Raw genomic sequence first — 16,603 nt, 5'->3', positions numbered from 1 at the left:
GAAGCACTTTATTGTTCTTTTAGTAATAATTTTTCTTTGTTCCTAGTTGTTCCCTTGCCAAAGGGTAACGCCTGCAATGTTGATTACTCCAGTTTCCTTTGGGCTTTGATATGAGTTTTTGTTATGCATAAAAGCCCCCTCGCTAGGACTTTGTTTTGTTGTTAACATCATTTCGGTTTATGATCATTCTGGAGAGATATTTACCAAAGTTTGCTCAGTGGAGCTGCCTAAGGAATTAGTCTAAGAAATGGTTTAGGTGTAAAGTTTAGATGAAAAATAATAGTTTTCATTTCCTTGCAGATGGGGATTTCTTCAGTTTACATTTGACCGCAGCAGCCTTTTAAGCTCTCTAGACAAGGAGCAGTCACATATTTCCAATGCATACTTATAATTTTCTTATTTTCGTTGCTTCTGACAGTCAGAGGTCTTCAGAAGAAATACACACTTTAACCGTTCCCTCAGAAAGCTGCTTGAATAAATAAACAATGACCGTGTTCAGTTAAATCCTACAACAACTCTGCCATACACAGTGGATGTAAGGGATGAACTTAACTAACTAATTTAGATCAGATACTTTTAGGGTAGAGGTACAGCACTAAAAAAGTGTATGGGTATGTATAAAATCAAGTTATAGGGCTTAAAGTAGAAATGCAAATGAAAAAGGAAAAATAATTCCCTGAAAGATAAACAAAATAATTGGTAATAAACAACTCTTCCTCCCCTAGTCTTTGAAGATGATTGACTCTTGCTGTTCCAATATGACTCCTAACTTTCTGCATTGCAGCAACCTGTTTTTAATAGGTTAATCTAATCCTACATTGTATTTGTCTCCTGTTTAAGTGGCCATTCAAAATACTAGTTCCAACATTGCCAGAGCTAAAAAATGCTTTTAGATGGAGAAGATTTTGGTTTCTCCTATTGATACTGCACAGTTAGCATGGCTGGGGGCTGTGGAAACAGCAAGCAGCCCTAAGGCCCTGGGTAGCCCTGGTTGCTCTGAACAAGCCGATCCTGTTCTTCACCCACTTGACATACACAGCAGGTTGTTTCAACAGCAACAGATGCACAACAAATTGAAACACTAAGGTTGTAACTTCTGAGAGGTATTTATTTATTCAGATCGTGGTGATTTTTTTTTTTAACTGTACTTCAGCAATCTTTACTTTGTATTCCATACTTTAATACATCCAAATATAAAATAGGACAGGTGTACAATTTTTATTCCATAGTTCAGGTTCTTAATTACAGTCTAGTAATTTACAGGCATGTGCTCTCTGTAAACCCTGTAAGCATGTCTTGAAAACTTTATTTTAACACATCAGTAAGTTGGTCAAAGCTTCTACAGCTGGTGTTTAATAACATCTAAGCCAACTATCTCAGACTAGTCAGCACAGAAGTGTATGTTTTCATTTTGTTTTTTATAATGTATATATTACTAATTGCAGCCTACTGTATAATAATTTAAATATACACACCTGAAAATATTTTCCCACATCTTTTTCCAGAGAGATATGTTTCTTAAATCACAAAAAAACAAAGGACTAGACCTCAATTCTCAGAAAATGAGACAACTCTGTCTACTACATGTTGATTGATCTCTACTAGCCTCCTATCAGCCCAGATCATTGCTGGCTGCCTTGCCTACAAGGATAACAGGATAGAGATTGCACAAAGTTGTCTCCAGCCCTTCTTGGCCTTTTGAAAGTAGTTTATAATAGCTGAATTGCCAGGGAATGTTTTGTCCTGAATGTTGCTTAACAGCAAGCAAAGGCTGCCTTTCCAGACTCTCAGAAAAGTGAGAGAAATGGATATTCTGCAAGATACCTGCAGGAAAGGATGCTTATTCACAGAAGTGCGGGGAAATCACTCTGGCCATCAGAAAGGCTAGTTGATAAATAAAAGCATCTCAGAGACTCAGCAGGGACCATAAATTTCTATTTTGCCACCTAATGTTTGGTGAACTGTGTATGTGTTCATGTGGGGTGGACTGCTGTGAAGCATTAAGAGATGTGTGATGGGCCAGATCATCTGGGGAGCTGGCCAACACCAAGTGACTTCAGCCAGCAAAGTTTGAGGTGGAAAATATCAGGTCAGGGCACAGCTGGAAGGAATGTTCCTTACAGGGACAGCAACTGTGGATGAAAACACTCAGCTCCAAAGAACAGCTTTACATAGCCACGGTGGAGATTCATACAGAAAACAGGCAGCAGAGCCCTGGTGAGGCACCATTATCATTCCAGGTGTGATTACCATGACATGTTTAGATGTACAGCACTGGCTGCAACTATAACAGGACTGAAGGAAACCCAACTTTAGGGAGGCTTATCGTTCTTCTACAAAGAATACTTCTTCCTTGTCTAACAGTCCTTTCAACACTGCATTTATGTGGTCTTCATGCTACTATTCTGATTCACCAGGAACTTGTGTAGTGAAGGGACAGGGTAAGACTTCTATTTGCATGTTCTGGTTATAAATAAATGACTCTGGGGGTGTATAAAAACAATTGGGAAACAAACGAAAGGATTCACTGCTAATACTAAAGAAAAGATGATGCTTTACTGCCATGTAGGCAAATTCAGCTTTGATAATGAGAATCATGGGAGATGTTAATATGTATATATCATTTTTGCTGACATATCGAGGAATAAACTGAAGCCCCATATAGTTAAAAGCAAGAGCTGCTATCTTTTGGACAATTTCCCTCTTCTTGTGGTTTTGTAATAAAAAAAGCCACTCTGACTCTCTGCAGTCTGAATAAAGGTGAACTCATATCATGTGTTCATCAGGGATTACACATCAATTTTAGATTTGAAATAAAGCCTTCAACTCAAGTAGTTATAACCCCTTGGTGGCTTATACAAACCACATTTTAATTTAACTTAATTATAAGTCAGTTTCTTATATCTACATTAGCTCAATAAGGATAATCACAAGTTAAAACCTGCTTGCAAAATTTAAGTTCAGCTGCTTCTAAACATCTGTAAGAAGCGTATTGATGGAGTGCAACACTTCTGGTCTTACATGACTTTAGCACTGAATTTTAAAGTTGGGTGAGAAAATAGTTTGCCAACAGAGTTTTCTCCCTCACAGAAGGTATATGGGATGTGCATATGCCCGTGCTGAGGTATATCTCTAGCATGGACAAAATCTGCCACACTGATGTTTCTTTTTAGGAGCTCTATGTGATGTCTGAAGATAAACACAAGTTACCTTGATCCACGCTGGGAGGAGGCAGAGCTACTGTGTACGCATCAGGTTTGACATTTCCTGGAAAATTTAGCTAACCTCTTTACCTGTTTCAAAAGAGCCTGAGATGCAGATAAATATTAATCTGAGTTAAAACAGTGACCATAATATTCTGATTCTACATGCTATCTCCAAAACATCCTCAGGAATGGAGGCACCTACCTTTGGTGGAAAACCCCATGCTGGCGTGGTGTCCAGTAAACCTTTGCTCTTGCAGAACTCACATACTTCAAGATCAGCACATTTCAGAGTATGAAAATCTCTTTCTTCTAAATTTAAATCCGTTGTGGGAGAGGGTGGAAGTGATTGCCTCTCAATTCCTGAACATTTATGATGGAAATAAACACAAAACCTGGCACATGAAGAGGTATCCAAAATTATCAGTGGCTGACCTTTGTAGGTCATGCCTCCTTCATACCCAGAAATAAACATGACTCCTGATTCTTCCTTCTTACCACCTATTTCCTCCTTCCTTTCTCAATTAAACTGCCATGCCATAATCTCACCATTTGGCCTTTCACCTCCCTGCTAGCTCATGACTCCTGATCTTCTTAATCTAGGATCATTACTATCAATCACTCCTCCAGGCAAGTGAAACCTTTTTTCTCAGAGGGATTTAAGGGGGCCCTATGGATTTTTCAGGCTGATTATGTTTTAGCTTTGGTGGCAGTAGTTTTTTTTGACTAACCTGTGCCTAGTGTTTGTGCCAATTAGATGCTCTAAGCTGGTCATCAGGAATTTGCTTGGGCTGTGGTTCCTCTGGACTTAGGTCGTTTGCTGGGAGAGGTGAAGGATTAACTTAATTAAATCAACTAATATTTTGAAAAAGGGTGAGGGATACTGCCAAGGTTAATAAGGGCAAAGGTTAATGAGGACCAAGTTTTCCTTTCCCATGCCCTAATATCTTTTAGATAGCACTGCTTAGCAAACTTGACTCATTACAGCTCTGTTCACGTCGCTTGTGCTGGCTGTGGTATCACTCTCAAGGCCCTGTTCATCTGCTTCTCAAAAATAAGGTCACCGTGACTCTTTCTGTGTCTGCTAAGTAAGGACTTCCTGCTGGCCCACTTTATGTGGCTCCTTCTCATTCATATACTTGCTGCAGCTGTGCATCTTCCACAAGGGCCGCACAAAAGAAACAGATTTATATTTGTGTATATTTAATGTGCCTGTGGACTAGGTATCTTTAGGTAGCCACAAATTCTTATTTGTTTTAATGCATGTTCTCTCTGCTCCTCTGTTGTATGCACTATTTTCATAAAGGCCACTGAGGCACAGAATCCCAGGATGGCTGAGGCTGAAAGGGACCTCTGAGTCCACCTGGTCCAGCAGGCTCAAGCAGAGCCCAGAGCAGGCTGCCCAGGACTGCGTCCAAGTGTCTTTTTGGAGATCTCCAAGCAGGGAGACCCCAGAGCCCCTCTGGGGAACCTGTGCCAGTGCTCTGTTTGGGCCTGTTAAAAAACAAACAAACAAAAAACTGAGGTAATGGGAACTTCAAAAATAGCTAAGACTCTGAAGACATACCAGACTGCAATGTTTGAATGTATTTTTTTTAGGAACTGTTCCTACAAAGTGATTTTTTTTTTTTTCCTTTGGCAGCACCCTGTCCATCAACTGTGCCAAATGATAGCACATCATTTTCAGAAATCCTTCTCCAGGGGTAAAGACAGAGATATTAATGATACACTGAAAGGGCACAGAGCCATCACACGAAGTAAATGTATTTTCTGAATGCTGCTGAAGCTTTGGAAATGTGATGCATTTTTCAGTTTCTCTCTAGCTAAACTTGCTCATTGTTTGTTTGTTTTTTTACACAGTTAGATAGTTCTTAAAGGTTTTCTCTGCCTAGGTTATTCTCAGCCCAGTGCACTCAGAATTATAACAAGAAAAATATGAGTTTACAGGATACCTCAGGACAGATTTATGTATCACATGTGGTTAAAAAAACAACAAAACAACTGTCAGCAACTAACTACACGGATTCACTAAACTTTGTACTTTTTCTTAAAGAGTAGAAATCTTAAATTGAAAGCACTACACAGTAAGGATTTACTAAACTATAGTACTTATTCACCTATTTTTTTCCAGTCAGTGGGTACTATTTTGGATGAAGAAGTTTAGCAAAATCTCTTTGTACACTAGATATAATATTCATGTATATATATTTTTTAATATATAAATTTTCTAAAGGTCTTTCAAAACTTACTTCCAGGTAGGGCGAGATCCTCAAAATGTGATGTAAAAGCACTCTGGGACCTCTGTGCTCTTTCTAAAAGGATATATGGAACAGATTTGTAAGGGAGTTATATAAATGAACTTATTAACCTTTTATACCTACTACCAGCTATAAAAAAGCTACTTCTGATCAGCTTTTTGTTTTCAAGGGTTTTGAAATGGCTTGCATAATTGATGGATTTTAAAAAGTAACCTATCATCATATTCTTTTTTTCTTAATGTACACCTTATGTTCTTTTAAAAATTTCTGGCCTCCCAGCATTAAAGATTGATGCTCTTTAACCAGATGATAGATGCACCCTTGGTGGCAGCCACACTGAAAGCCTCCTCACAACTGCCTTCCTAAAGCACTTCATCCCCACTTTGCCTGGGTGGATTGAAAGAGTACCATTCCCTTGGCCCTCTGCAGAAGTTATCTGTAAAAACATTTATTTAAATGTTTAATTAATTCTGATTATGATTTTTTTTTTTTTTTTAACAAAGGTGACATCCACTCTTAAACGGGTGCAACCCATCAAATACATTTGGTTAGGCTATTTATGTATGTTTCTTCTGTGATCTTCTCTGGCATCCAGTTTCACTGAGGCCATGGAGACGCTGATGCCTGGAAAATTGCCAGTAATCAAAGGTTGTTAAGTGCTTGTTGGCTTCCTTTCAAGCTTAGGCTATCTTTATCATGAAGACGACCTAGTTCAGCAGCTACAGCCCATTTATTTATAAACTGATAACACTCCGGAAGCATGCATTATATCACTAAAATACCCATAATGTTGCAGAAAACATTTGTTCTAAAAATACCTCATTTCCCTGAAATAAGGTCATGTCCCATGAAAAGTGAAGTCTCATCATGCCTCTTGCAACAAAGATACTCTCTGGCATGCTTCTGAAATGCTTTGTTTCCCAGACACCCTCTCCTTTAAGCCCTCTCTGCTAGGGCTTCTGTTTTGTTTGGATTTTGGAATATACACAGGGAAACATACACAATTTTAGAGTTTTTGTTGTCCAGTTTTTCCAATTGCTGTCATCTCCTGTAGTGGTAGTTTGGTGACCACGAAAAGAGTCAGATAATCTTAAATGGGAAAAGTTTAGGGTAGGTGCTGATGAACTCTTATGATGCGTAGATCTTTTGAGGCATGTTGATTAAAGCACTCTCAATCATAAAATCATCAATAGACAAACTGAAGCAAATCATCATCTGGGAGAGGTTAGTAGAGCCCCACTAAAATTATCAGCCTACATCGGTGAATGCTACCTGTGTACTAGATTCAAAATATATTCAGAAGTACCTCACATTTTAAGCATTTTTCTGGAAGAAACTTCATAGTCTTTTGGAGAAATGCATATTGAAGTTAAATGGTCCTGGTAAAATATGACAGGAAAATATACCTGTCCATCTGATCTTTTGAGTTGCTCAGATGTCTGTTGGGTGGAAAAGATATGGTTGCTGGAAGACTTAAAGAAATTCTGAACGTTAAATTAGTCATGAAATGCTGTCATCAATAGAAAGCTTTGGAGAACACTCAAGACAGAATTTAATTTAGAGGTAGGGATGATCATATATTATTAATAATACTTTCTGTTGAAGGAGTCCTGTGCTTAGCAAGTCATAACCATTTTGCAAATCTATCATCCCAAATGCTACAGGAGCACAGCTCTGAAACACTGTCCCTAGGGCCACCTTCTATGCAGAACAGGAGGATTATAGCTGCCTGTGGAGAAGCTGCTTGCTAGCTTCTTTGTCTCGGTTTTTAGAAAGAGAAATTTGCTTAAGCTGAAAACAGTGAGATAACTGTCTTCTCTATCAGGCTAATGGCTCCATATATTTTTTTATATATATACACATTTTTTTTTTCTCTGTGCAGCTCTGTTTATACTAAATATTTGATATCTCAGCCCAAGAATTGAAAACAAACCTCTCTGCTCCATCTGTCTCTTTCCACTAGTAATGTACACATATATGTATATGTGTGTGTGTTTTTATACCACACTGTGGCAAGTTCTTATTAAACTCTTTGCAAGATCTGGATATTCATTTAACTTTGTATTTCCAGATTAATCAAAAGTTGCTTATTGTTGACACACAACAAACTCTAATATATTTTTTCTCATATTTTGCCTATTAAAAAAAAATAAAATATTATGTAGGATACATTTTTTTCAAGACATCTGAATATCAGTTATATGGATTGTTTTCTGACAAGGACTGCTAGAGCTTACAATCAGTGTCCAACTATGAGTAATGGGAAAGTTTTCTTTGGCAGTACAGGATGCTGTGCAATATTAATCAATGAAGGTTGTAAAAAGCGTACAAGAACTCTGCCCCAACAGCAGTCTAGTTCCCATTAGACATTTCAGAATCAGACCACTGAGATGCAATCACACACTGAATGATATAATCCTACCAATGTGTGCATAATATAAATTGCTTAGCTGGTTTAGCAATTCTCCTTTGCCTCTCTATTTTGGGCAGACAGTGTTGCGTCCAAGACTTTGACAGTTTGGGGCCACTTTCAATCAGCAGCTTGAAGACTGCATTTACATTTAAGGTGCCCATTTTCTTCTTTTTTCTAAATCCTTTTTTCTCATGTTCAGGCTCCAAATAAATGATGCTACATGCACTGTACCTGGGAAGGCTGACAGTCTGCAGTGCTCAGTCTGGTCCTGTGTACTGATAGCTACATTAATCTGAAGTATCCTCACACAGCAGCCTTACTGCCTCCATTCTTCAGTGCACTATAACTTTAAATTCAATTTAAACAATACCTAAACAAGTTAATTTGCTTTAAACTCATAAAATAAGAATTCTTGCTCTATAGACATTACTTTTAGATTAATTGGAAGGTCTCTTCAATAACCTCAATCTTCAATTACTCACAGTATGGATGCATTTCAGAATTTTCTAAGTGCACGCATCCTAAGTGCTTCAGGATTTCATTACCCTTCTAAAAAGTTCCTATAACCTACAATTTTGGGTCTTAATCTACAACTACAAGATGCTGTCATAACGTAGTGCATACTAATTGGTATTAGAACCATCCTCTGGATGCAATCAGTGCTCTTTGTGCATAAACACAGTGTAAGGAGCAATACATAAAACACATTCACCCTTTTCCCTCAGAGCAGGGTTGCCTACACATCAGTAGAAAGCCACCTCTCCAGGAATAAGAAAAATCAACTTAATTATGTATGATATTTTTGGAACCTAACAGCACTGTTTGAGCCACCTCTAGGGAATGTCATCTATCTGTATGGTGCTTTCATCTGTAAACTCATGTTTCAAGCAAAAGCAGTCCACATACTTTTTTGATATATTTATACACATGCTCTTACCTTGAAAAATCACAAACTTGTCAATTATGTTCCACATATCAGTATTAACTGATTTCTTCAGAAAAGAACTGTAGGCCTCTCAAGCCAATAGCTTGATGGTTCTTAGGGACACCACATGCCATAATGACCATCAGCGTGACAGAAATCTGTCTGAATCTAAATTGTGTCTGCGCCTAAAACACCAAAATATTATAACATGTAACTTGTTTGCACTCCTCTTTTCCTCCATCATAAGATCTACAGTGCCATTTCTTTGATAACTAAGATTCATGTAATTTCCCTCATGGTTTTCATCAAGAACTCTGAAACCACCCAACTAGTTTCATGTCAATTTTTCTCTCCAAGCATATCTGTCAAGAACAACATATGATCTCTGCAAGATCTTCTAAGCAGCACTATGGGGAGTCAACACTTTTTTAGGTGATGGCAGTGTACCAATATTAATTTGACTAACCTAGTTCAGCATGCAGTATGCAATTATTTCCTACTTTCATGACATTTTTTTTTCTTCCTATTTTAAATTTAATTTATATTTTGGTAAGGATTCTACCTTTAGAAAAGATAGCTAGTCCAAAAGCCTTCCATTATGTTGCAGCTGCTGATGTTATATTTGTCACTGAAAAAAATCTCACCTTGTGTGACAATGGGATTTGAATCACAACTGCTAAATATATCACATATAGAAATTTGATTGCTTTATGCTTTTTTTCATTTTTTTTTTTCCCAACTGAAGGGGAGAAATATGAGGACAAAACCTTACAGTTTATTTCATGCTTCACTACAGTGTAATTCTAGACCCTAAGATTTCTACCATTCCTATTTTGGTAATGAATGGAATGTAAAAGGGAGGTATTTAAAATTAATTGCAGCAGTTCTGAGGGTTAAACCCGCTTAACCCAACCTTTTATTAAGAGAATATCAACAGAGCATATATCTTGTCTGGGGAGTGCTGGGACATCATTATTCTTCCACCAGCATGTTTAGTTCTAAAACCTGGGATTTCTTCAGGTTCCTGTAGCCGTCATGCACACAATATACCCATCCCAAATTACAGTGTCTGTTCTGAACTACTCACTACGGCAGGACTTGACCTGAGAAACTCTAGAGCTTTGTTTTACTTTATTAACTTGGAGTACTTTTAAACAGTTCTTAAACAAAGTTTTCCCTTGACCAGCAAGGGAGTTTTCAGCCTGAAGTTCTCAGCAGCATCCGGTGAGGCTCCTAGCCAAGTTCTTCAGATACTGTACATCCACAAGGACAGCCTGCTGGCTCTTGCTGTGGCATTTTCTTAATCCTCAGGACAGACTTCCTGGATCTAGGAAATTTAATTCCTGACTCCTTTGACCCAGATGCTGGCGAAAATGTAGTCTGCAGGCTGTATGTAACTGGGTGTGTTCATTTTTTTTTTTTTTCCCTAGGAACTGGCCTTGCTGTTAAATTTTTCTAAAACAGTTGTATTAATATGTTCAAAAATCCACTGTTGAGTTTCAGATAAAGGATCACATCTGTTCATGAAAATCTTCTTTTCAGCTGGGTTGCAATCTATGCAGCTGCTGCTTACCGGATGGAACAAAGTTTTGTCCTACAGGAATGAGAAAAAAATACAATTAAGTAGCAGATGCCAAGTAATTGGAAGTGTTCTCATTTTACAGAACATGGATTAACACAACCCTGTCTGAAATGATTTCGTATACTCTGTGTCATAACCTTGGGTAATAACCACAGCTTAATTTATGAAGCGTTAGAGACTCTCTAGTAATTTTTCCTTGGGTTTTTATTCTCCAAAAAACGAGATCAGGAAAGAATGAGAAGGCATCTTCTTGTCTTTAGATAATAACTACATAATACAATGAAAAGACAGAATGTCTTTAGGTAATCTTTGTATATCATGTGCTTCATTCCCTGGGCCCCACTTATATGTCTGAACCTGAAAAGTCTGTTTTTTGTTTGGGTTTGTTTTTTCACAATTTCTACTGTGCTTCTGGGCAGGAGAATCTGTAACAATCTGTCTGGGAACTGGATGCTATTCAACTTGATGAAGATGTCAGTAATGAGTATTAACTGGAATACTGTGACAGACAGACAGACACAGGACTGATGATCTCAGCTCTCACCCCATAAAATGCAGACTTTGCCTGCAGCATTGATAAGACAAGCCACTGAAGTACTCTATCTCTACTCCTAAGAAGAAAATTGTAACACTGTTCTAGCTCCCTATGGAGATTTTGGGAGGATAAGTATGGATTATGTTGTTTTAAAGGGGATCTTTATGATTATTAGTTTTATTAATTTTACTTCACAAAAATTGAGTTAAATTTTTAATAACCTGACTGTGAATCTTTGGTAAAGCATAAAGTACCCAGATAAGCAACTGGTATTTGTTGGGGAGTTTCAACATATTTAGTTCATGTAAGCAAATGGTTGAGAGACAGATGTGGGAGTGATTGGTTGGTTTGAAGTTCTCAGGGACTATACAATACAGTTACTGTATCTGTTGAAATAAATTTCAGATTACTCTCAGTAAACCACATGCAGGCTGCAACTTCCTCCATGCCAAACATGCCCTGATGGTAGTTTAATATTAATTGAGGATGTGCCTGCTTGCCCAGTTTGCAAGAGGAAAAAAGAAAGCTACCTGACAAATCACAATTGATTAAAAACTCACAGGAGCACTCTAGGTTCTAGGTGATAATCTTACAGAAACCTCTTGAACTAAAAATACCCCTCCATTCAAAAAAAAAAAAAAGTAGTAAGACAAAAACAAAAACAACACAATAAGCCAAAAAGAAATAGAAGACACTTTTGAAAAGGAAAGCTTCTTCTTCTTTTTCTGTTTTAATTTAGGAAAGAATAAATTATTTGATTCTGAGGAGTCTGAAATACTGGTAAAGCACAGTATCTTTTTTTTTGTTTTTTTTTTAGTATATGCAACAAAGAGCAATTTCAAAAGTATGTCATCGTGCTCTCGTTGAGGGTGATGGTGCTTGACCTGCCTGTCACAGACACTAGTATTCACCTCCAACTTTTATCCCTAGGAAGCTGCTAACCACACGTACACCCAGGGCTGTAAGTCTGAGGGAGGCTGTCAAAGCCAACAGGACTAAATCAAACTGACCGCCTTTGTGTGGATAGAGTGGGTAGGGGCCCATTTTGCTCTACGTCATGTCCTCAGTGTGTCACGAGTGGTCCTGCCAGAGCTCCCAAGCACCCTCTGGGGTGGTGCCCTTTTGCACCTCACCAGTTCCTCCTGGTCTGTGAGTGACTGACGGATGGCACTGGCTGAAAAATGGGGTGTGGGCAGTGATGCGGCACAGCTTCCCCACCTGCTGCGGGGCCTCACAGGAAGGTGATGTCTGGTTTTCCTCGCATCATAGCTGGGGATGAGGTCAGCCAAGCTGCTAGGAAGCTGAAGATGGAATACTAGAAGCTTTAATACAGTAGCTGGTACAAGAAGAAAGGAAGCTGTTTCATTGCAAAAAGTGTGCTATGAAAAACACTCTGGCCTTTTCAAAGAGAGCTGGCGGTCTGTCTTCTCACAGAAATAGCCAGGGGATGCAATTTTTGAATGAAGCATTGTTGGTGCCTTCTTTTAGCAAGTCTGGTTATTAGGAGAGAAGAGCGTCTTTCAAGAAGAGCGACATAGTTACTACTCTGGGAAAACTTCTGGCTGACTTAACGATGTATAAAGGCCTATTAATTTATCATCTCCAGTTTACACTGACCTAAGGTCAAAGCCTGCTGTTCTTACGGATTTCAATGGAAACAGGCTGAGGACTTTAAGGGGTAACAGTTATGTGCATCCCAGAGAAGAACTTTCTGAGAGAAATATATAAAATCCTCTTTACACCAATATTAAAAAGCCACAAGGACCCTTGTGAAGACTTTTCTAACATCTGAAACGAGCAGAGCTATTTCTTTTTTCTTCTGCATGATGCCAAGTCTGAGTATGATTTGTAGGAGAAAATTCTCCATAAGATAATAGTCCTCGGCAGTTCAAGGGGTTGGTAATGAGACACAGAACTTTTCATTTCTTCTAGGTCACTGCTATAACTATGGCCAAGGTCAACAGCAACTGGAAGTCATTATCAGCTGGTAGCTGCAGTCGTTTATCTGAAATTAGTCAGTAGCCTCAGCACAGTTTCAGCAGGACAGATGTCCATACGATAAAAACCACTATCACAATGACATGTCTTTGGTTGTCTGAGGAAATAATCTATGGGCCCACTGAGTGAAGAGCGAACTTACTCTTACCGTTTGTCCCTGAAGCTGTCAGGAAAATATGAACAAACCATGCCATTCTGGGCAGAGTTTTTGACGTTTTCAGTCTAGCATCTATTGTAATCACTACGTTCAGCGTAAAATTATGGTATAATGGAACTGATTTTGCACAACTATAACTGTTATTTTTTAAAGACCTACTAAATCAGCTCTCTCTTGGATATCTGTGCTCTACAAATAGTACTAAGGGGACTAGGGCACATACATTTAATCATACTTTATCAGAACTGATGTATTACCCCAGAGTGACACTAAGCTGAAAACCTGAGGCATATTCCTTCACTGGGAGGAATGGAGATTTGTAGACACTGTTGATCTTCATCTCTGGCACACTTAGGAATTGTAAACAGAGCAAAGGAAATGGCTTTAGATTGGAAAGCCATTATTCTCCAAAATCTATAATATCTTCAGATTTCTCCCATTGCTCCCAGAATTGTTTACAAAACCCCATTACGGTGTCAATATTGTTTTCCTAGTATTAAACTCACTTTCTTATTTTTCTAATCTACAGTGATGTTCATGATATTGCCTGGATTCAGGCTACTTCATCCCTTCTTACAGGGTATACTTGGCTGTTTTATTACACGCCAATAGTTTGGACTAAAAAAAATATCATTTATTAGTATCGCAGACTTTCTAGACTTTCAAATACTTGCTCAGAGCTCACCAGTGACTTGAGGATGCAAATAATCATGAAAAGAGACTGACCCTTAAACTAATAAAAAACTCATCTTCTAATTTTATAGGAATAGCATGACAGTATGATAATAAATGCTTTATATTAAACATCTTATAAGATTCTGACAAACAAGGTCATTTTTCCTAATAAATGGAAAGAATTAATGGCAAGACGAACAAATGACCATTACAAAGCTATGGCTTTGGTAAGTCATGCAGAGAACAAAACACAGTTGCTGACCTTCTCTTTCTTTTTCAAAAGAAGACATTCCTTTTAACCACAGACTATTATTCCTGTTTTTTAAGGTGCAATTTTAGTCACATACTGTCTTCTAGGTAAAGAGCTCTATTATAGAAGCATTAAACTGATATAAGCACCCTTTTGCTTGTTTGGTCTATTTCTCTTTGGGAAGCAGCATATATCCCTTTGCCTAGATGCTCCAAAAGGATAAGGATTATAACATTCGGATTTTTTTTTTTTTTTTTTTTGTATAGCTGTACACCAAAAAATCTCTACTATAAATCTACCCTGTATCTAAGGAAATAGACACTGTGGAACAATCAAAGCCTACTTAATGTGTAGCCAGACTAAAACTAAGCCTAAATAACAATAACAAAATTATATTTTCACTAATCAACTACAGTTTCTTTATTTGAAGTTTTATTGTTAAACAGTAAGTACTCATACAAACTAATCAGCTTGCTGTCAGTTAACTATTACAGTTGGGACTGTGTCAGTACTTCCATCATCACAAAATTTTGTGGTGTCTTTTGCTGAGATGGAAATGCCAGCCTTGCATTCAGAATTTTTATATGAGCCCTGTCAGCCTTCTGGAAATGAAAAATGAAGCTGTGCAGAGGATTTAATAGAACTCACACTGTGTATTTTTTTCAAATGTCATTTTTTTGGGGTTATCTGCTGTATACTGTCCACATCAAAGGTGATGAGCCACAAAGAGGGCAGCTCCAGACCTGCATTTTTCTTATGAACCAGCTACATTAGGCACCAATGAAGTGCTAAAGGCATGAAAGCTTCTTTCTTACAGCTTGGGCAAGCAAAAAGATAAATTGGAAGGGTTCTGAAGCAAGAAGGTATTATAATGGCATTACAAAGCCAGATATGCAGCAATACAGCCATGACAATTTATGTCCTCTAAATATCTGGCCCATATATTTTAACTTTATTACAAGCAATACCTCAGCTTCAAAAGGAATGTGTTTCTGGAAAATATTGCATTGCATCTCTGATTAAAAGATAAATACAGTAAAAAAAGGCACAGGCTAATAAGTAGGTAGTCAGAAAAAGTATCAGCAAAAGAAGTACGAGCAGAACTATTTTTAATGCTTCTGAATTAGTTTCCTATGAATCATTTCAATCTAGAAAGCACTACTGAGGTTTACATGCCAAAATCCAATTCCTGGCACTTAGGTTCCAGAATGACAAGGCATAGTGGTCACTGAAAAGTGAAAGATGCACAAGAGGAAGTCCTTAGTGCTTCAGAGAAATATATGTCCTTATCCTGCCTGGAATACAGTGCTTATTAGTGAAATGTTTTTTCAAGGCAACTTACTGATTAACCATTTAAAAACAAACAAACAAACAAACAAACTTGGTAGCTTTACTTGGGCTTTTTATTTTTTTTTTTTATTTTTTAACCCTAAATGAGGCTCTTCTTTCCTAGACTGACCTACCATTTTTAGCGATTTATCAAAATGAGCTGAAACTTGGCACATCAAAGTAGTGTCTAAGCTGCTTATCTTTAATTTATAAACTCCTGCTGTCTTTGGGCTTACAGCAGTGCTTTTAATGTTGGTTTGGGGTTTTTTGAGGGAGATATTTCTTCCACTCATAAAACTTAGTAAAATAATAATATTTAACTCATGAGCAGCATTTCTTAATGCTGTCACATTGGATGAAAATACTTCCAATAGTGCCTCTGCTAAAATGACACAAGTGTCTTGAAGTGCCAGAATGGTAAAACACCTTTCAGGGAATGGATCCAACGCAGACACCCTCTGAGCTGGATTGGATCCATTTTCATTTAAATTTGACCTAAATAGCTGAATGCTCAACAGGAACACACTCTAGAGAGATTACCACAAAATTAAATTGGAATAAAACAGAGTGGATTTTAAAACACAGCTTCTCTGATGGGAAAACACAAGCCTGCACTAACTTGAATACAGACTCAAATCTGAACCTCTGAAATGACCCAGAGTGAATCTGACCTTCCTATAGCTCCAGTGCTGGTTTCCCTTCATCCCATGACAGTCATACAGCGTGACAGGGCTACTGTGCGAGATGGCGTCAAAGCAGAACTTCCTGGTGTGAAGTGGCTCCCCGGGGCGGATGTCTTCTCTCCAGCCGAAGGTGAAGAGCTAGAAAAACAATCAGGCAATGCATTAATCTGTTACTAGTGGGAAACTTTTAAAAACAGATGCACAAAGCTCGATGCATGCTGCCCCGCTCTGTACATCACAGCCTCTGATTAAGCGAGATACTACATGTGTACGATTCAGTGATTCCAACTGCCTTAATTAAAGTGCATCAACAGCAATGCGGAGTACGCCCCAGGAAGGCACAATCAGCTGCTTATTGCAGGGAAGGGAAAAATCTCTGGTGACACAGTATCTGAAGAGGAGAGGGAATATGTTTTGTTAAGCCTTTTGTTACCCCAGTTAAAGGCACACTGGTGCACATGAGATCTGCAGCTACCAGGGACTCAGAAAGCCTCTGCTGCCGACACTCCTCTAGCTCTTGTTTGAGTCTGAAGAAGTCACTTAGAGAGATCTTCCCATCCCAGAATATCCTTTAGGCTTAATGAACAGATTCCTT

General features: G+C 38.2%; 1 protein-coding gene across 2 annotated transcripts in view; it reads right to left on the bottom strand.

Moving 5' to 3' along the window:
* Positions 1-1,129: 1,129 nt before the first annotated feature.
* The window catches only part of GALNTL6 (polypeptide N-acetylgalactosaminyltransferase like 6), a 467,323-nt gene continuing 451,849 nt past the window's right edge, over positions 1,130-16,603 (bottom strand). For both annotated transcript variants that reach the window (XM_068681227.1, XM_068681228.1), the window contains 2 exons: positions 15,997-16,146; positions 1,130-10,393 (listed from right to left, as the gene is read on the bottom strand). In XM_068681227.1, coding sequence (XP_068537328.1) covers positions 10,226-10,393; positions 15,997-16,146 — 318 coding nt within the window. In that variant the 3' untranslated portion in view covers positions 1,130-10,225. The remainder of the gene's footprint in view (positions 10,394-15,996; positions 16,147-16,603) is intronic.

The sequence above is a fragment of the Anas acuta genome, chromosome 4 (genome assembly GCF_963932015.1).
Source record: "Anas acuta chromosome 4, bAnaAcu1.1, whole genome shotgun sequence".
NCBI classification, from domain to species: Eukaryota; Metazoa; Chordata; class Aves; order Anseriformes; family Anatidae; genus Anas; species Anas acuta.
This window is presented reverse-complemented; position numbering and strand designations above follow the sequence as displayed.